This window comes from Apteryx mantelli, chromosome 2 (genome assembly GCF_036417845.1).
Source record: "Apteryx mantelli isolate bAptMan1 chromosome 2, bAptMan1.hap1, whole genome shotgun sequence".
Classification (NCBI taxonomy): domain Eukaryota; kingdom Metazoa; phylum Chordata; class Aves; order Apterygiformes; family Apterygidae; genus Apteryx; species Apteryx mantelli.
The window spans coordinates 146,169,590-146,190,260 of record NC_089979.1 but is presented as its reverse complement, the minus strand read 5'-3'; the positions used below and the strand labels follow the sequence as shown (position 1 = coordinate 146,190,260).

At 42.7% G+C, this 20,671-nt stretch overlaps 1 protein-coding gene across 1 annotated transcript in view; it reads left to right on the top strand.

Annotated features, from left to right (window-relative positions):
• The first annotated feature begins 4,039 nt into the window (after positions 1-4,039).
• FAM171A1 (family with sequence similarity 171 member A1) overlaps positions 4,040-20,671 on the top strand; it is an 88,762-nt gene continuing 72,130 nt past the window's right edge. Inside the window, exon 1 of the mRNA XM_067291753.1 lies at positions 4,040-4,221. Coding sequence (XP_067147854.1) covers positions 4,128-4,221 — 94 coding nt within the window. The 5' untranslated portion in view covers positions 4,040-4,127. The remainder of the gene's footprint in view (positions 4,222-20,671) is intronic.

Genomic DNA, 20,671 nt, shown 5'->3' with positions numbered 1-20,671 from the left:
CTCAGCCTAGTTCTGTTCTGGGAGTACCCACAAGATAAGGTTTTTTTGTTTTGTTTTGTTTTGTTTTTTAATATATAAATTGGGCAGTAAAACCTAATTTTTCTCTAATGTTTATTGAAACCTTGAGCTGGTCCACATCCAGTTGTCTACCAAGGGGATTTAGTGTGCAGTCAGGTATGAGGATGTGAATATTTCACACACAAATGTTCCACACTGACTTCCCTTTGTAAACAAGTACTTATTTCTTGCTTAGGCAAACATTCCTTTACCTTAATTGCACGTATGGGCACTGGTTGACTTCAGCATACACATGCTGGGCTATTAGTGTGAATGTTGAAATGGTCTAAGATCCTTCAGGGGAAAGATGTTTATGCTAAAGATAACAGTGCTATGTTTTGTATCCACACGCAGCATCATTAAAACTAAAGCAAAAGTCACATGCAAAAACTGCTAGATTTCTGGTAAGGATAGTAAGCTATTATTGTCTTGGCCATAAAACTTTGGTTTTTCTCTCTGTAAGATCTGTGACTAGATATCTTTCATAGTTTTCATGTGAAAATGTTGAATATCCCATAATCAGTAGCTGGTTCAGCTAACCAGGAGCTTTCCAAAGTAATCTTCAGGGCTTTGTACTTAGTACCTTCCCCCCCACCCCCCAGATTTAGTTTGTGTATGATCTTCAAACTGTTCTTAAACGCACAGGCCAGAACTACTAACCCAAAAGGCTGAAGAACAGCTTGCCAGGAGGTATATTTGTGTGACAAAAAATTGCCCCTTTTGGTTGACTGAACTCACTTGCTATATAGAAAATATTTAACTATTAATCCAGCATAGATTTGTCATTGGCTGACTAAGCATGGCTTTAATAAGTTATATTTGTATACATGGAATAATATCATCTGAAAAAACATTCTAGAAGTTGAGACAGAATAGAAAAGAAATAATTAGCCTGAATTTTGTTTTAAGCGTAATCAGAATACCATTCAAAAACTTCTGTGAAACTATTCATCACAGAAAGCAGAAAACTATTAACTATAAACCTAACCTCAGAGTAAGCCATATACTCTTCAAAGCAGTCTTTGAACAGTAGTTGTATCTACTAATGATCTAAAAGTTACAGAGAGATTCATTATTAGCTAAGCATGTTGTTAGCAAGTATGTTGTTAGTATGCATGACTTAAATGATCAACTATTTGGAATTTTTTGTTTGTACAATATAGCTCCTTCACTTGAATTTCACTGAGGACCAACATATTTCTCCAGGCCTCAGCCTGAACTGGAGAAATAGGAAATGCTGTAGAAAGGAATAATTTCATTTCCCAACTTGGGACAGGAATAGGTCCACTCACCCCGTCTCCACTGCTCTTCTAGGGTTTGGACTCAAGTACCCTTTCTGAATAGAAATGACCACAGATAAAGCTAAATTCTCACTAAAGCCTGAGTTAGGTCATTTTATTGTATTAACATTATTAATTGAAGCCTCTCCTATGGTGCCTACTCAGGCTCCCATAAAGTGACTCTTTTTTTCCTTAAAGGTAACTTTCTAGCTAATAGATAACAGCAAAAAAAGGCATTAAAACACAACTGGAGCATAACCGATGTCTGCCCGAGTTTGAAGAGAATTTGAACAGAGCTCTAAGACATGAACTACGCCATGTGTCACAGTGAGCGCTCATTCCAAAACCAATGGCATCACCAGTATGTCTGTGTTAGACACTTCAGTGCTCACTGAGGCAAGGGAGAAAGGTTCATTTCATGAGGGGCTCTTTGGAGGAATAGCTCAGTTTGTGAATGGGTGCATTTATGAGATTACTACCATATAATTATATATATAAATTTAGCTTGTTTGGGAAGGAGACAAGCCCAGTGTGCCCAGCATAGTCTGTAAGTATATCTGGGCTCCAATAAAGGGAGCTAAAGCAGGGAGTGTATGATTATTTATAATTTGTGTTTTTTAAAATCTGTGTGAACTTAGGTTCACATATCTACATCTCATTTCAGTAGGTCAAATTATTGGACTACAGTGCAAAATATCAGTTTTCTTTTCATCCTCTGACATGTTATGTTTAGATGGGATATTATAATATCTAAATATTAAATTAAACATAATTTGAAAATAAGAAATCTATGAATAAGCACTTTCAGAAAAGCTTTTTTTATTAAGTGCAGTACCCCTGTGAAGAACCTTTGTTTCCTTAAATAAAAGTTTTGGACAAAACTCAGTACAATAACACTGCGCACAGATGAACACATTCTTTAAGAAAATTAAAAAATAAATATTTAAAGGCTGTTTTGGGGGTTTATTGGTTAATTTAATGCAGCTATTTTCATTCAGCAATAATTAAAATAGTTAAAAGTGTGTTTGGAGCAATTATCCACTGATGTTCTAAGGGCTATGATATGTCTTCTATGAAAATAATTGAACTATATTCAGAAAAATGCATGTTCCTCTTTGTAAAACATTGGTCTAGCTTTCCTTATGGACAGAAATATCTTCTATATAAGTTTCAAGCTATAAGTTCATCTTATTTATGCTAACTTAAATCCATTGACCTCAAGTGAAAGGGAACTGGGATCTCAAAAAGGATGCCTCATAATGTGCTGTAATAACTCCATTGCTTTCTAACAGCAATTATATAACATACTGCATTTTTATGACAGATTTGATTTTAAAATAGAATTATGTTACAAATAAAACCTGAAGCTTTAAGATATTTCTGCGAGGGATTAGCCTTGCAGGCAAACTGGAGCAGTGGCAGTATTCAGACCCACACCCTGGGAGACCCATGAGCTGATGAGCCAGAAGCTTTATTTTGCACAGCTGTGCAAAGATGGTCTGTAACAGCCATTTCTGCACCTGGGGGGAAACAGGAGGAGTGCTTGCTCTTGCTCACCGAGGAAGCATAATGCTAAAAGAGTGGGGAAAGGAAGAAGCTGGTGTTGCGGCATTGTGTCCTGTCCTCACTGGCCTGGAGGAAGAAGCACACCAAGAGATGCTCTTGCGGATGGTGCAAGCACACCAAGAAAAAGCCCCAGGAGCAACTGTGCCCGCCTCGGGTGCCCTCTCCTTGGTGCCCCTGTGCAGCACCTCGCGCGGCAGGAGGCCACGGCCGGGTCCCCGGCCCACGGGCATGGCGCTGGCAGAGCAGCACAGCATCCCCAGCGCTGGCCTGCAGCACCCGCCTCTCAACTCTGAACTGCTCCTTGCTCGGGCAGCTTGGGATAGCCTGTCTGAAACAGTGTCACAGCAAAAACAGTAGGTTGGGGGGTTTTTTGGCTTTTTTTTTTTTTATATGCTTTAAATACAAAAACTCTAACAGGCAAACGTCATGGGGGAAAGCTGGCTGCTGCTGCGCCACAAGAGAGCACCTTGAAGGCTCCCAACTCGGGTCTCGGGAGCAGCGGGACCGCGCGATGCCGCGTGGCTCGGCACACGGGAGCTGCGGCGCCGGGGCTCGCCGCCCCGCCGGGGGAACGCGGCGCCGAGGAAGCCATTTTCCAGCTGTTGAGGGGCAACAAGGCGACAGACAGGGCTGCGCAGGAACCCGCGCCCCCCGGCGCCAGGTAAGCGCGGCCGGCGGGGCAGGCGCGCCCTCGCCGCGGTAGCCGGCGCGGGGGGGACGAGGCCGCGCCGCCGCCCCACAGGCCCGGGCGGGGCGGGGCGGGGCAGGGCGCGGCGCGGGGCGGCCGGCAGGGGGCGCCGTCCCGCCGCGCCGCCGAGCGGGGCACCGCGGTGCCGCAAAGGGTTAATGAGCGGGCGGCGGAGCCTCGCTGCCCCTTTCGGGAGACCGAAAAAAAGGAGGAGGAAGAAAAAAAAAAGGGGGGGGGGAAGAAAAAGGAAACCCCGAGCCGCAGCCGGGACCGCGGAGCCCTCCCCCTCGCCTCCCCCGCCGCAGCCGCGTAGCGCGCCCGGCCGGGGGGAGACCCGCGGGACGCGGCGGCCGGGCGCAGCGGCGGCACTACAATGCAGCAGGCGGAGAAAGCAGGAGGGGCAGTGAAAGGCAACATGGAGGGAGGCGCGGAGCGGGCCAGCCCCTGATGCGGCTCTTTCTCCTCCTCCTCCTCCTCCGGGCAGCGGCTCCGGCGGCGATTCCCTCCCTGGCGGCGGCTGGCGGCGGCGGGTGGAAATGAGCAGGTCGGCGGCGCTTCTCCTCTGCCTGCTCGGCTGCAACGTGTGGAAGGCGGTGACCAAAACCTTAGGGGCGCCCGAGGCGGCTCAAGGTCGGTGCGGGAAGGGCGGCGGGACCGGCCCGCTTTGTGCGGCGGCCCCCGGGGCGGCGGCAAAGTTGGCGGCCGCGCCGGGGGGGGAAGGGGGGAGCGATGCGAGACCCCCCCCGGCGCCTGGTGCCGCGCTGGAGCTGGCACCCCCGCCGGGTGCGGGGCATGGAGGGGGCGGCGCCCGCGGCAAAAATCCCCCCCCCTCCCCCGCCGGCGGGGAAGGCTGCCGCGACCCGCGGGGAAGGCGGGATGCAGCACCGGGGCTGGGGAGCTTTTGTTAGCGGAAGGGGTAGGGGCCGCTGCCGGCCTCATTGTGCTGCCCCCTCGCTGCCTCGGTGCTGCCGGAGCTGTTTCATTGCGTCCCTGCTCCACCGGCAGCCCCGCTCCCGCCGCAGGGCCCGAAGTCGCGGTGAGGGGCGCGCTGCGGGGCGCCCGCCGGCGCCGCCCGACCCTGGGGCGGCGCAGGGCGGCCCCGGGCTGGCGGCGCGGCGCCCCGGGAAGTTTGCGGCCCTCGGCCGGGCCTTTTGTTGGCGCCGGGGGCTCCGCGCCGCGCCGGGGGCCTGTCACGGAGCCGGCAGGCCCCGGCGGCCTTCCCGCGGCCGGCCCGGGGAGCGGGGATACGGGCGTCCCGCCGCGTGCCGGGCTCCCCGTCACCCGCCTCCCGCGGGACGCCGCCGCCGCGCTGCGCCTGAGGCAGCCGCTGGCCTCCGCGGGCGGCTCGGCTCGGCCCCCCGGGATCCCCCCGCGGCTGCGGCGCGGCCTCGCGGCCGGGCGCACCTGCCCCCAGCCGCGGGGGAGCGGAGCGGAGCGGAGCGGCGCGGCGCGGCCCCTCCGCGCCTCCCGCGCGCGGCCCCGAGCCGGCTCCGGCGGCAGCGGCGAGCCCGCCGGGCCCACGGCCGGGTCCCGTAGCGGAAGCTCCTCTGCCTGGTGGTGCATCCCGCGCCAGGGGCAACGCGTCTTCGGCACGGCCGGGATTAGCCGTGTCGCTCGCGTTGTCGGGTGGCTAACCGTGTCGTCTGGCGTGGCAGAGAGCTGCATCCCGCTTCGCCTTCGTGGCGGGGCTGGCAGCATCCCCCTTGCAGTGGCAGGGGAGCACGCCAGGCGCGGGCTGTGCTTCTGCCTCCTTCCCCCTAAACTTCCCCATCTTGCACATCCCGAAGAATCCATCAGTGCGGGGTGCGTCTTATGCAGAAAGAAGGGAAGTGTTCAGATCGTCAAAGATCCTTCTGCTTCAAGTAGCCTGGTTTGGGCTCTTTCTTCCACCGTTATATTTGTGGTATACTGTAATCTATGTGGGCCTCTGTTCTCATATTGAGTGTTCAAGAAGTATTGGTATATTGTAGCAAAACCTACTATGCTAGGTAATCTGATGTCAGATTTATGTTCTATGTCAGTCTTTTTGAGGACAAAATGATAGCAGTTATGGAATCAGAAGTACTAAACTGTAACTTGGGGGCCCTTAAATTCAGGATACAGAATTTGTTGATAGGTACGCCAGAAAAAAACAGAACTGTGTTCTTCCCTTGAATCTGGTACTTCAGATGCCAAGATGATATCAAATTCTATTGTAATTTCTGTAATCATATGGAAAATCTCTTTTGTATACATAATCAAAATGGGAGGTATCAGCAAAATTGGTGCCTTTTGACTGCCCTATCTCATCCTTATTGTCAAGCTGAATTCATTGTATCTGGAAAGACTGACTTGTCTCTATAGCTGTTACATCCTCATCAAACCTTGACAGCTGATGATTTAAGTAATAGCAGTTATGTCAGGGGGTAGAGAACACTTATATCTAAACGGAATGGTCTAATTTTATCTTTGGTGTATGAACATCTGAGAATTTTCATAGATAGCACCATTTTCCAAACTCTCATTACTAGCCCAGTCTTTACCCTTTGGATATGTACATTGGTAAATGGATATGTCAAGCTAGTCTAGTATTAAAGTGTATTCTGTTCAGCCCTGATCACTGGTTACCAACTATGTAGCATGAGTCCTTTTGTGAGTTTATGCGATGTGAGATTGTAGCCTTGAATAAGTTCCTAATCATCAGGTACGCGCATCTTGGGGGGGAAGGAAAAATGTCAGTGCCAGGCACATTCCTTATTTGTAGACTGAGCACAGTAAGTGCTGAATGATTATGAAACCTAAGCTGTCTTTTCCCTCCCTCTCTTTTCGCTGTGTGGTGATAGTTCTGGTCACAGGTTAAAGGTACTGTTGCCGAAGTTTAGGGATGTGTGGAGCTGACGTTCTCTCTCCTGAATGGCTGTACACCGTGTGGCTGGGAAGAGGCTAGTGAAAAAACAAAGGATGAGAATAAAGGTGGAGCTGAGAAAGGCAAAGGATGCCTTCAAGGAGTAATGTCTTCAACTGCAGTATTTATTATTGGACAGATTATAAGAAACTATGGTAGAGAGCCCTTCTCATGGTGGGACAGATTAAATGAGACTCGATTAAGATTTTGCGCGCCTGTATTAACAGACCAGTGTTAAATACTGTTTGGATTTGGAGCTGTTTGAACATGGGAGCCGTGGTTGGTACTCCGGTGAAGGAAGGGGTCGTGAATGATTCTTTGCATCTAGCACTTTTCTTTTTTGCTGCTCTCAGCCTAATGTTCAAATGGTTCCAACTTCAAATTCTGCTCAGCCAGAGTGATGACACAATTCGTGAATATGCGAAATACTGGTAATTAATCCCTGTGTTTAGCACCCTATTTAGGAAATTGGATGAGTTTGACACACTGTTACCCTGTTTGATTCATTATGCAGATGTATTGTGGCCTCTGAAAGTGTCCTGCTGAACTGTTAAGTTTCAGTAACTGGGAGAGGTGTTTTGTTTTGTTTTTTAATATGGTAAAATCTCCACACAGGTGATTTTGTTAATTTTTGTGAATGTGGATGTTTAGTGCCCCAGTGATGAAGCTGTTACAAGTACATGAAGGTATATTTAGGAATGGTAAGATCATGCATCTTTTCTCTCAAGTGTACTGTGTACAACCTGACAGTTCTTTCAAATGAAAACTAAATTCTGTTTGTTTGAGGTTTGTTTTTTTTAAGATGTTGTTCTACCAGGTCTTCTGGAACCTGAATTGATTTGAAAGAATGATGAAATGAATGTTCCTGAAATGAATGTGTAGAGGTTTAAATCAAAAAAACTTAAGCTGCATCCCTATTGGTGATGTATCTGATGATTACAGACAGTATGAGACTGATCATATGAACAGAAGCCTTTTAAACTGCAGGAGCTTTGGTGAGGTAGGAATTTAAGAATTATATGAAGAGGTAACACTAACCCAGGGAGAATGTAAGCAAAATCTGTGTAATTTGTGAAGGGGTTAAATTTCTTTGTTATCTTTAAACTTTGTTTCACAGTAAAAGATGATGATGATGATGATTCATTCCGAGATGCTATGGAGAATCTTTTAAGGGAAATCCTAGAATATTATGTTATAATGCAGAAGTACAGTATGACTTTTTTCTGATGCAGTGAGTATTGGTTTTAGTTCATGTTTTCATTAGTCTTCATATTTTATTAATTTTTAAAAACTTCTTAGGTGACATGCAACTCAAGGACAGTTTTGTCTGTGAAGAAATATGCTCAGGATAGCCCACTTTCATAATCACAGGATCAAATCAGACATTTTTTTCTAATACAACAGTGAGTAAAAGTTTAACTGTCATCCCATTCTGTGTGCATGGAAGATGGGGGGATTGATACTTGAGTGCTGTTATTTGTTTTTGCCTGCCTGACTGCAGGCAGCCATTACATTACTTAACATTGTGAAAGCTAATTTCACAACTGTTTCAGCTGGATATTTTATGAAGGCTTCTTTTCTAGACAGTATACAAACAGCTGTGAAGAGACCTTCAAGGTTTTGGCTTTTCTAAAGGTAGTTATCCCAAGCTTGCAATTTTAGCCTTGATGATAGATAAAGTTTAGGTGATGGAAAAAGACTAATTTGGCGATGCAGATGTCATCTTGCACTGCTGCACCATCTCTCTTCAATCAGCTGCAAATTACTAATGACCTTCAAATGCAAACATTTATTTCACTGAGGCCACAAATGGACTCATCAGAACAGAAACTAAATTACTCTAAAGTAATATGAAAGTTGTTGTTTTGTTTTAGTGGGGAGGAAGTTGTTTACTTTAGTACTAGATAGTGTTGTAAAATCTTAGTGAGGACAATGTTCATTTTATGGGTTATCATATCAAGATAAACACTAGATTTTTTTTGTGTGTGTTTACTTTAAACTACTAATTCTTGCAGATGTCTAGTAACTGATTTGTCTCAAGAGTATGGCCAAATGAACAAGTAAGATACCTAGTTTAGCTAAGGGTGTAAAATTTAAATACGTCATCCTTTTTTTGATTAATGTTTGTATTCACCCTTTTGGCTTGTAATACCTTGCAGTAAGTAAGACTTAGCTTATATATAGTTAAGAGCACGTGCGTACATACTAATCAAGGGATAGCAAATTCAGATTCCCTGTGGTCTTTTGTCTGCTTGTGCCTTGAGAAAGTGTTAATTGCCATGTGTTAGCTAACACGTAGGTTAAAACAACCTTTTCTTTTCCCCCTCTCTCTGTCTCTATTATTATTATTTTACCTCGTACTGACACCTCTTACAGAGTGGGACTAGAACCTGGGTTTGTGAAGTTTTTAGGACAGCTGCTTTCTCTGCCAACTTCTGGCCAAGTGAATGGTTTCAGATAGCAGCCCCCTCTGTATACGGGAAGTTTCTGTTATCAACAAAATGCAGCTTTACCGCATGCTTGTCAATCTAACATGAGTATGGGTATGTGTAGATGTGTGTTGGAAAGGAGAATGGATTGTGCTTTTAGACTTGTTGGAAAACTTATAAAATCTTCAGTGGTTTTTAGGGCATTACAGAGTAGAAATGTCACTCTGCCTACTATTAGCACAGACTTCAAATTAGTTCTTTACTCTTGTCTTCCATCCAGAAAACTGAGAGCAAGATGCATGGCAAGGAAACTTGATGCATAGTTCACAGGTTCAAGGGCCATCCCTGCAAGCTTTTCCTGAGCATGTTCATTTCCTCGGATATAAGCTTTATGTGGCAGCATTCCCTTATAAATTATGTTGACTGAAAGGTACTAGCGAAGGAGGACATGCAATACATGTAATGCAAATAACCATTAGAGGTTTCTTAAAGGCAAAACTAAATTTGATGACAAAGCAATCCCTATGCTTCATTGTACACAGCAGTCATTAACAGCTCTTGGATCCCCCAGGAGAACTGGAGGAAATTCGCTTTCCTAAATATGGCCACTTGTGCAGCACCCTACACCCCTGATTCCTGTCACCCTAATAATAGCTTTCCCAGAGCAGTAAAGCACATAGCAACTGCTGTTACTTCGTGTCAGTATAGGTGCGCACAGTACCAAGCAACTTAGTGGTACTGTTTTAATGGCGTTTCTTAGAACGTTGGTTGAGACTGGGCTTTTAGGTAACAGTATGGTTAGAAATGATGATACTTTTTTGCATATCTCAAATTATTCTAGTACATTTGATAAATAGTTGTGTTGTGTACCTTGAGCCCATAATTTAGGGAGATGGTTATTTTTCCTGTAGGTCAGCCAAAGGCAAACTAAATAGTCTCTCAAAAACATCTGCAACTTGAATTCAAAATTTGTATTTTCAGTGTTTCTATTTAGTGGTTCTGACAATGATTACCTTATGCAAGCTGCAATTTTTGTAGGATTAATTTCTGTTTGCTCCAATATATATCACTTCTGCCTTTAGATGCAAAGAAAAGCAGCTTTTGTCAGAAATATATTGTTGATATTCTGTCTTCCCTACAGGTTTCTGTGGTTTTACTATACACCTATCAGGGAGCACAAATAAGGGAGAGAGGAAACCTGTGTAAAATTGGTTGTATTTACTAGAACAAATGAGGTTAGTAATACTAAAATGTGTTTGAAAACAAATGAATACCATGTTCTTCCAGTCACTAAAAATGAGTTTCCCTTTTCTTTTGACTTACTGAAATTCTGAGTCTATTCTGTCAAGTTAAAAAAAAAAAAATGTAGCCACACTTATAAGAACCTGTCATATACACTAAAATATTTTGTTTTAGGAAATACCAAAGAAAAATGAGTGCTTTTTTCTTCAAAAATTCCAGAAACATTTTTCTGTAAGCTGGTTTACATTAGGGTTTTGGTTATGTAATATCTGGCTTTATATTCATGGGTAATATGCATTATATAAATGCTTTTTAGGAACACTTTTATTGGAAACTGGAAATATATACATTTGTTAATATAGAGCCATAAGAATGTGAAGATATTGTAATATTTCTTACTTTTGATAAAGACATTGAATCTTTCACTTTAAAATATAAAGACAGAATTATATTTGAGGACATGGCATGTCTGAGACCTTAAAAATACTGTTTAAATATATTTCATCATAAAGCTACATTTTTCAATCCATGTAAAAGACCAATGTTCCGGTTCAAATAACATGAAATGTTCTGGTTCAGATACAACCATTTCACTTTTTTGCTAACTTGAAGAACAACTCATTTTGAGACAATTTGAAGAAAAAATTCCTTTTCTTATGGTATTGTCTGTAAATTTGGCTCCCTCTTTAACTACATGGGGGACTGGATATATTTAAACAGAACCAATGTTAAATATATTTTTGGATAGAATCAGTCTCTGTGCAGGCTGGACACACAAAATGTGAAAACCCAATGTCAAAGCTATCTTTTAATTGTTCCTATTCTTAGTTCTTGAAATCATGTGAGCTGTCATTGTCTGTACCATGTTGTGGAGGCATCCTAGACAGTGAAATCCTGTCTTCAACCACTGTCTGTAAGAAACCCTCATACGCCAGGAGGTGAAGCCTCCCCTCATTGCGTAGGAACCTGTGTATGCACCGAGTGGAAAATTCTGCTATGTTGCTTTATTGGTTATTTTCCAGGTAGGGAGGCAGGAGCACCCAGCCGTTGAAGAAGGGCCCCACACAAGCCTAGCTGGACTTGGGCTGGCTCAGTGCAGGGGCCACCCTCAGCCTCTCTGCTCTGCGCTGCGGGAGCCGGGCTTTGAGGAGGCGCAGTGGCAACTGAGGTTAGCCAGGAGGAAACGGGATGGAGGGGAAGCGGCGGGAGAGGAAGTAGCAGCATCCTTTTGGCATGGGGGCAGCAAAGGAGAGCTGAATCCTATAAAGTGCAAAATGTTTCCAGTTTTCTCAGGGAAGTCCTAGCTGCGAAAGTGCTGAGAACTACTGTACCGTGTGGTATAGGTGAATAATATAATAGCAGTGTTTAACAGTACAAGGTAGCTTACATTGACAATAAGTAAATGTTGAGAGAAATAAGAGATATAAGGTATTCCTGCTTTGCTAAAAATAGGAGACCTTCCTGCAGACCTCCTTCCTACAATGGTCAGGAGAGGCAATAGCAGTGATGGCAGCTCCTTCTTGTTTCATTTCACCTTTATGTTTACCATTAGTGAAAAAACAGTGCCTTCTTTCACCATTTATAAGCAAGGGCATATACTAATATAGCAAGTATTTCTCACGTGATGTTGTGAGACTTTCTTGATAATAAAGCAACAACAACAAATAAAGGTAAATGCTATATTTGGACTATTGCTGGAAGGAACTAAATGTATCAGCAGCTCTGTCCAGCCCTTTCACTCACCATCATGCCAGCCGTGCAAGTGAAAGGCTAAGATCCAAACACCTCATCTCTCAGTCTCTACTTCCTACATCTACCTCCCATGAGGGATGTGCAATTGTCATTCCAGGTGGGATTCATCTTGCCTAAGCCAGGAGTCTGCAGTGTAAGTGTCTACATAGCTAGCTATCTTCAGTCATTTCAGACATTTCAGATGTTCAGACATGAACATCTGATCTTTTCAGCTAATGGAGTTGAGCGTAATTCCTCTCACCTGGAAGAGGCACGTTTGGTCAGAAGAATCATACCATGGAATCCCCTGGCTGTGTAGATATCTCTCCAGACGGCTGTGGGAGCCTAGACAACACTGTATGCGCCCCCAGGTAGTCAGGCCTTAAATGTCGTAACTGAAAGTTTCATCAGCATAGTGTTACCCTCTGGCTCTGCCATAGTGCTTCTGAATATATACACCACATAACTTGTACTGAAGGAATGCACATATGGATTACCTGGCTCAGTTATGCGTTTTTCAAGACTCAAACAAGAGTTATTGTCTATGGCACTATTTAGATTTCTGAGCCATTTGTCTTTGTACTGTTACATTTATGAGTCTGAGTATTTCCCTCCCAAGAGTAAATAAACAAACAAAAAAAAAAGGTGTAGAAACAACGAAGGAGGCGTGCAGTGTTGTTTGGGCTTGTCTGCGTGGCTCTTCCACATTTTTAATTAACATTGTATTCCCAAGATTTGATTTAATCTGGATTAAGCTGCATTGTTGCTCTCGCCTTTGTCTGCTTCCTCTCCTACGAATATTTGTGTAGCTGTGTAGTAAATGAGATCAAGGAAGTGATCCAGCTGAAAGCTCTGGTATGCATCAGGTCAGTTTTCACCTCCCAGATTGGGTTCATCAGGAATTGTACAAACCCTGTTGCTGGTGTAAAGAGGGCTGAGAGGAGCTGATAAAGGAAATCAGGGACTTCCTTTTATGGCAGCATTGCCGATTGATGCAGGATTAAATTGATTGTAGAACTACAGCATGAGATGTAGGGCAGGTCATACAGCAAATTAGCTATTGTCTGAAAAGGTGTTACACCCCATTGCTCAAAGAAAAAGTATAAAGAATTTCTTAAACACTAATTTGCCTACAATAAACAAAAAACTGTGTTAGAGCATGGAGCAGTGAGTGCTAGGAGACTTAGTTGTGACGATTAAAATGTTTTCAGCCACAACTGCCTCTGTCCCTGGCCGAACGGGTTGTTGTGTCTGTGTCGGCTGCTCCAGTTCGTACCCTGCACGTTAGTTTAAAGGCAGCTTCATCCACAGTTTAAGCTAGTATGAACCGTGACATGCAGCACTCATCAGCTTTTCTACCAACCGTAGAGTAATTTAAGGGTTAGTACCTTAGCCATCCGTCCTCTGCCCTCGGAGTGTCCCCAACTGCTTTGAGAGGAAATGGTGCACTTCGAAGCTGTAACACCGAAGAAGTGTGGAGGGCAGTACTGGGCACTTAACATAGCATCCTGATATAGTAATTCATATCGGCTAGCTGTAAATGTGCTATTTGGCGTAATTAGTGCATGTTGCCTGATAGCGTCTGGTCACTCCTCTTGCAATTGTCTGCTCGGCCTGACTGATCCCCACTTTCCTCCAGATAACTGCCTGCTTTCCTTAATTATTGCGCTTTTGTGTTGATGTCTGCTAGATAAGTGTCTGCTCAAAGATAAGAAGTTTTTATTTCTTATCCCGCCGTTCTTCCTTCTGTTCCTACGATGGCCCTTTTACATCTTGGAAGGCTCGGCGAGCTTTTGCTGCAGCCCGGCAGGACAGGCTGCTGGGAAGCGCTCGAGGCAGCTTCTTGTTTCTGTTTGAGCAGGGCAGGCAGTGCTGGGGAGACGAACGGGTTGGGGAGCTCCAGAGACGCGTCTGCAGCGGGGAGGCAGATGCGGGCGAGAGCGCGCGGCAGGGCCATAAACTTGTCCCGGGCGCTGCGTTGCGTTGCGTCCGCAGAACGGGCGGCAGAGCTCAAGATGGGAGTGCCACTGGCTGTCTTTGCTTCGCTGCAAATTGTGCTACTGGCAAGTTCGGAAACTTGCTGAGTAGCATGCTGACCTGGACAAACATTACAGTAGTTTAAAAAGCTACTTGTGGTAATAATGTTGACAGACACTGTGAAGCACAGCAATGTACTTCCTCTTTTAGCTTTGCTGTTAGTACCCAGAGTATTCTTGCAACTCAGCTTATTTCAGCTACGGGGCTGCAGTCTAGATCCTGGCAAATAGCTTAAGTTTGAGGCAGTCTCTGGATTCATGATGTATGATTTACAGGAGCCAGGAACACAGATGTTTTAAATGAGAGCTGTATTTTCATTGTTTTGTGGAGTGGGAGGAGGAAGTGTTACTTTTTTTCCTACTATTAAAACTTTAATATGAAGAAGCTCGTTTTCTTCAAAAATTAAAATTTCCTTTGTTCTCACCTAGTCCTCTATAAGACAGGATAGCTATTTCATTCTAAAGGCTACTGTTAGTTAAGACTTTTTAGAGGAAACTGTGGCATCACACTTACTTGATGTAAATATTGTTGTTAGCAATGTACATGAAAGGAGAAATTAAAAATACACTTGCTTTAAGAGGCCTGAAGCCATTAGCAGCAAGAGCTTCTAATGGGATGAATTTCAAGTTTGCCTATTGCTGCAAGCTATTGAGTTATAGCTGCAACAGGCTTTGGAATATTAAACTATTAAAAGTACTTTAAAATCAGTTGTTGAAGGAAGAGAATCTGATGTACTAAAATTCATGTTGAAAACTATTAGCTTTTCCAGACATTTGATTAGATAAGGACTTCCTTCTTTAGATCAGATATGAACAGCCATCTGCTCTGTGAAGCTTTACCTCAGTGAGAACTACTTGGCACTCTTTAGCTATGTTCACAGTCTTGCGGGAAATCTTGTTTTAATTAGTATTTTACCTGTGTGTAGCTAGTTAGTCTCTCATTAATGCTCTGCTTTTTTTTTTTTTTTTTTTTTTTTTTGAAGCATGGTTTACTGTTGTTGCTGAGAGAGGGATGAGTGAGCCCTCTTAGCAGACTGTCATTAGAAAGGGGATTGAGGCAGTGTCACGTCATGAACTGCCTTTCTGCACAGAATAGTTCCTTGGGTTTTGAAGGAGCAGAGTGTTGGATAACAGTGAGTAGAGCCATTTTTGTAGCAGTGTCCATAGAAAGGTAATAGTTATTCTTATATGCAAATTAATGCATGATTTTAAGTGAATAGTCCAAATTTTCAGAAATTCTAGTGTGACAAAAATCAAAAAAATGTATATGTAAGTACTCTGGATCAAACTTATGAATAGGTAATGTAGGCTGTTCAGGAGCTGTAGAGAATCTTTGTTTACCATGGCAATCTGATTCCCACCTTTTTTTAAAAAAAAAAAAAAAGATGCTTTTTAACTTCTGATGCGCTCAGGCATTAGGAATCATGGCTCAATTACCCACTCAGAATCATCAAGTATCATCTTCCATTCCCCCTAGTCTTACAGCATGGTGAAAAATACTAAAGCTCAAATTCAGAGAGCTAGAATCATGCCAGACTCTCAGGTGTTTCTTCAATCCATGTATTATTTAATCTGTATGCCTGTGCCTTACAAAATTGTGGTGAATGTAGCTTTTACAAAAAGGTGTATATTGAACTGGAGTGAGACAGGAATGCACAGCAGTGCTTCTTGACCCTGGTACAATTTCATTGCCTTTATACTGAGCGTTACTTCGTGGCATTCTGTCTATTGCTATACAGATGAGCAGTTAGTAAGTAGTAATCTACTCTAAACAGCCCATGGTGAAAGAGCTTTTGTAGACCTGGGGGCTGGCTATAAGTAAATATTTTATGGCAACATCAGTTTGCAGGGCTGATCATTGCTTACCTTCCGGCGTGTCTTTGTGGAGATGTTAAAGTGCAGCCTTTGTTACTCAAAATCTTCTTGAAATTCAGAAGAGCTTTTAACACTCCAAAGTTAGGAAGGAGATGCATTGCATTTGCTAAAGGGAATCATACTTTCTCTTGCAGAGTTGCCCGAGTTGCATCTTTAAGTTTTTCTTATAGCATCTTGAATGTATAATAAAAGTTGGCCATATCTTCCACATAAAAAAAAATACAAACAAACAAAAACAAACAAAACCCAACACTTCTTGCTTAAAGAGCCCACTCTGACCACAGGGAGGAGGGAAAATACTTCCATTTTGCAGATGATAAGCTCAGGCATACAGGGAAGGTGCTGGGGCCAAGATATCTGGTCACTGTCTAGGTCAGAGCTGGGAAGTAAACCTGGACCAGGGTCTAGGGTCTTAATCCCTGCCATCTTTACTTTAATGATTAGGAACTTTTTAATGAATTTACTGATACCTGGTCATGGCAGTTACTTCAGGACCCTCTTGAAATTATTTTCAGATTTAGTAATCCCTTTCTTGCTATGCCATGCTTTTCTTTGTCATACTTGTGTAAGGGCAGAGGCCAAAGCTGGGGCTGAAGCCAGAATGTTGCGTGGTAGTGGGCAGAAGGTTGTGTTTCAGCACTCTGGGGTTGTTTTCAACGTATTCAGAGGGCTGACAACTGCCACCTTAATGACTGTTTTCTGCTACACCAATGTCCAAAGAATTTGAGGTTATTTTTCATGTAAATAGACACACAGTCACTTTGTCCCCAAAATGGATGACAAGCTTGGTTTTTGGATGTGTATATGCAATGAAAGTAGGAAAAAATAGTCAGCGTAAAGATGATAGGCTGGCATGTAAAATTTTCTATATAGGAAATGAAATTTGGATAGGTTCCAGCTACTAGTACTAAGAAGCTTCCTCCTTTTCCTCTCACTCTTTCCCTCACCTTCCCCTCCTTTCTGAGTTGGGTTTAATTTTTAACTTAATCTGCCAAAAGAGAACTTGCATTTTCAAAAGCAGACATGTAGACAAATTTGTATTTCAAACATACTTGCAAGCTTGATGTTGCTAGTAACACCAGAATCTCAATCTTCCTGCTGCTTAAAAACAGAAAATAAGTTACTTCAAATAATTATATGCAAGTTGCTGTTAGAAGTCAATGTTTGTCTGTAGTTACAATGCAGAAAATACTATAAGAAGCAATTGCTTTAATGCAGAGAGATGTGAGGCAGTGCAGGTAAAGGTTGATTTTGGAGAGGTATGCTGGTAACTAATTGAACTTGTAAACAATGCTGTCTGTGGTCCTAGTTTAATACTGGGTTTCGATTTCTTTTTTAAGCCAGACTGATGGCTTCAGATACGACTTTGAGGTAGTCATATATTGCATTAACTGGGCCTCTTTGCCCGAGGGGGGAATAAAATATTGTATGTCTTATACCATGCTAAGCAGACTAAGGGAAAAGACAAGATTCCTTTCCTTGTCTTGAATTATTCAGACACTAATATTATTATTGTTGCATTTTAGGTTTTTTAAGCCTTGTAGAGTAGAGAAGAAACATAAATATAACAAGATACTATCTTGAAGTACATTCATAACTTTAATTTTGTCTGAATTTGTGTTAAATAACAGATTTCTGAGACAAAAATAGTGAATCATTATGACTAGCTTTCATGGATGGACCTGAAGAAATAAGAATTTCACGTTCACCAAAATCTTCTTGCCTTTTCATTACTTTTGCTAGAAAGCTTGTGGATGCAATCACGGATTGGAGACCTAAGTGTTTGTGCGCACATTTGCAGACGTGCACACATGCTTGTCTTGTAAAAGCCATATGGTATTAATCAAACTTTACCTTACAGTAGTAAAAATGTAATGTATTTTCCACCATTTTTGGTGATGTGTTCATAGTATGGTATACTGTACTTTGAACGACTTGGTGATTGTCTTTTGTGAATGGTCATTGTTCTATGAAATTAATGTGTTACCCAGGATACATGGCTTAGGTTTTGTCCTTGCATGGCTGTGGCAATTTTAATAACACCAGGAGTTGGCTGCTTCTTACTTTTCTGCTAAGTTGCTTTGTTCAAAACAGCTTTGGCTTGAAACATATACAGATGTGTTTTTTCTTTCTTGTTCATGGCAATGGATTTGAAATAAATCCTTGCTAGCAGATACAAGGCATGTGAGTTAATTGAGTGTATGAGTATGTGCACTTCCTTGTTCAAGATTTTTTAACAATCTGAGGCCTCTAATTAAGCATCACTGGCTTGTCTTTTATTCCTGTGGTTTTCATGGTATTTGCATACTGTTATGAGGGGGAGTTCTTACAAATTTCCAACTTTCTCAGGAACGGTGGATTTTAATATTAGACTTTTAGAAATTTTCTAAGTGATATATGTTTATATAAAAGATTTATCTCACTCATTCAAGTTGCTCAACAAAATTCAGCCTTTAGTGTGCTTAGTGCCTTCAATACTGTAAAAAAGTTGCCCTTAAAAAAAATATAAATTTACTTACCACTAACAAAAAAAGCTGACCTACTTTGTATCATTTTATCTGCATCAAGATAAATAAAATTTGGAAGGTAATTAAAATACCCTAAAATTTAGCAGAGTCAATGAATTCCATGTATTTCCAATTCATGTTCAGAACTCACTGGTGCTTTGTGCTAGATGCCATATGAGTCAGTACTGACACATTATGACGAGAAAAAAAAAAAAAAGAAATTCTTATTTCCAAGATTATATTACACTGATGTAAGGTAAAACATTCAGTTAAAGCCACAGTACCTTGTAACGTGAGAATGTGAATTTAGTAGATACAGTTAATGTAGGTAAGAGTGACAGAATAATACCTTATTCTGGAAGAAACACTACTGAAAATCGATAGGGTTCTTTGCCAATAAGTTCTGCTCTTCGATACTGATGGCAGGTCCTTGGTTTTTAACTCAGTCCGCACTTTAAGTATATTTTTTTGGACCTGATTGATTTTCTTTATCAGAAACATAAACTCTCAAACCCTATTATGCATATTTAAGTAAGGTAATTTGTCTTCTACATTGATCTTTTTGTAAAAACTCTGACTCATCTCTTGTAAATATTTCTGTCATGGCTGAATCTTCAGCCGCCATTGTCATTTTGACAGTGTATTTCTGTTGCCAGCAACTGTGGTGTGGAAACTGGCCTGGTGGAGTGGCCAGTAACTGCATCACACAGTCATGTCCACTTTGACCTTCGGAGGAGATGAACACACGTCCTCCTCGGCATGTTCCCATAGCTCCCTTTGAGTGAGGAGCACGCTCAGGCTAAAGTATGAAGGTGATGGGTAGTTTGTTTGGGATATGTGCTAAGACTTACTCTGTCATTCCTGGGTCTTGTTTCTGGAGGCTGTCCCTCCTGGTGGTGAATCTGGAGGCATTTTATGGTTAGTTAGATTCACTTGAACTTCCTCCAGCCTGTATTTCAAGCTCCATATTATAGAAGTTATTTTACTTAGGTGTTAACTTGATCGGTAAGTTGTCCCTGACCGACTTGGTAGGTTTTCAGCCTGTCCTCATTGCTTTAAGTTCAACTGCATTTCAGCTTCTGAAATACTCGCCATGTTTTTTGTTCTTCTCCCAGATTCTCAATCTCCACCTGAAGTGGCTGAGAAGGATTTGGTTGCTCAGTGATTCCCAAAGAAAGATGGTGAACATGTAGGTGGAATAAGGCATTTAGATGGCCTTTACTAGCACACAGAGATGTGGATAGATGAGACTCTGCTACAGTAGTGTGTCTGTGTGTTCCTTATTTAAGGAAAGCTTGGTTAGCTTGACAGCCATAACACTGTCTTATGGCTACTAACTGTTGTGGTTTTGGCCAGTCCTTTGTGCTTTTTGACATATTGCAGCCAGACCTAGGATTTCTGTTGTGCTGGCTTTCTGCCAAGCCAGGATGCAACTTCTAAACTGCAACTTTGTAGGCATGGGCTGGTGTGGAGAGATGCAGAACTTAGAGTAGTAAGCAGTCTGTGCTTCTCTTTCTTCGCATTTGTCACAACCTCATTGTTTTTTCTTTTTTAAGTGACTCTGTGTCCAGATTATATGGATCTGTTCAATAATTAAAAGAATAACCCTTACGGGTACTTTATGAACACATTGAGGAATATTTAAAAAAACTCATCGTGTTGCTTTCCATTCAGAAGAAGTGGTGACTGCTGTGCAGTTGTTTTTGCCTTGCTGTGTGAGTTTGGAACAGATGTCTCATTGTTCCGGTTTTGGTACTTGCAGTAGGTAGATGCAGGACTTGCACTGTTTTGCAGTAGTGCATCGAGGCTCCAGTTTGTGACCAGAGTTTTACTGAGCTATAAACTGTCAAATTGTTCTGTTCTGTGAATTAATAGCAAAATCCCTTATCTTTCTTCAGAGAAGAATCTTGCAATTTTTTCTTTTTTCAGTGCCCAAGGAGCTAAATAAAAGTTCTGCTTTTGTTAGTTCTCTTAATGCTGCAAGCTGTGCACTAGGGAAAAGCAAATAAGGCAGAAACAGAGGAAAAAAAGGTAATATGGAAATGCAAGTATTGGAAGCGGTAAAAAAAATAGAAGCGGACACATGAGAGACACCTATATATGTCTTAGAGGCTTAGGGTGCTTGTTCTAAACCAGAAAGAGAAGAATGTGTCCATCCATATTTGTCAAAGGGTGACATGTTTAGGACAGCTCTAGAGAAGGAATTCCCACTGCTGAGTGGGAGCTGGATGGTAGTTTACTATTCATTAGTTCTTGCAGACAGCTTGGAGTTGACATAAGTGGATACTTTTGGAGGTAGCAAATTTAATGCACAGTTACAGAATGATGGGATGGCAGTATTTGGCAGTTGTTGAATGTTAACTTCTCTGTTGGAAT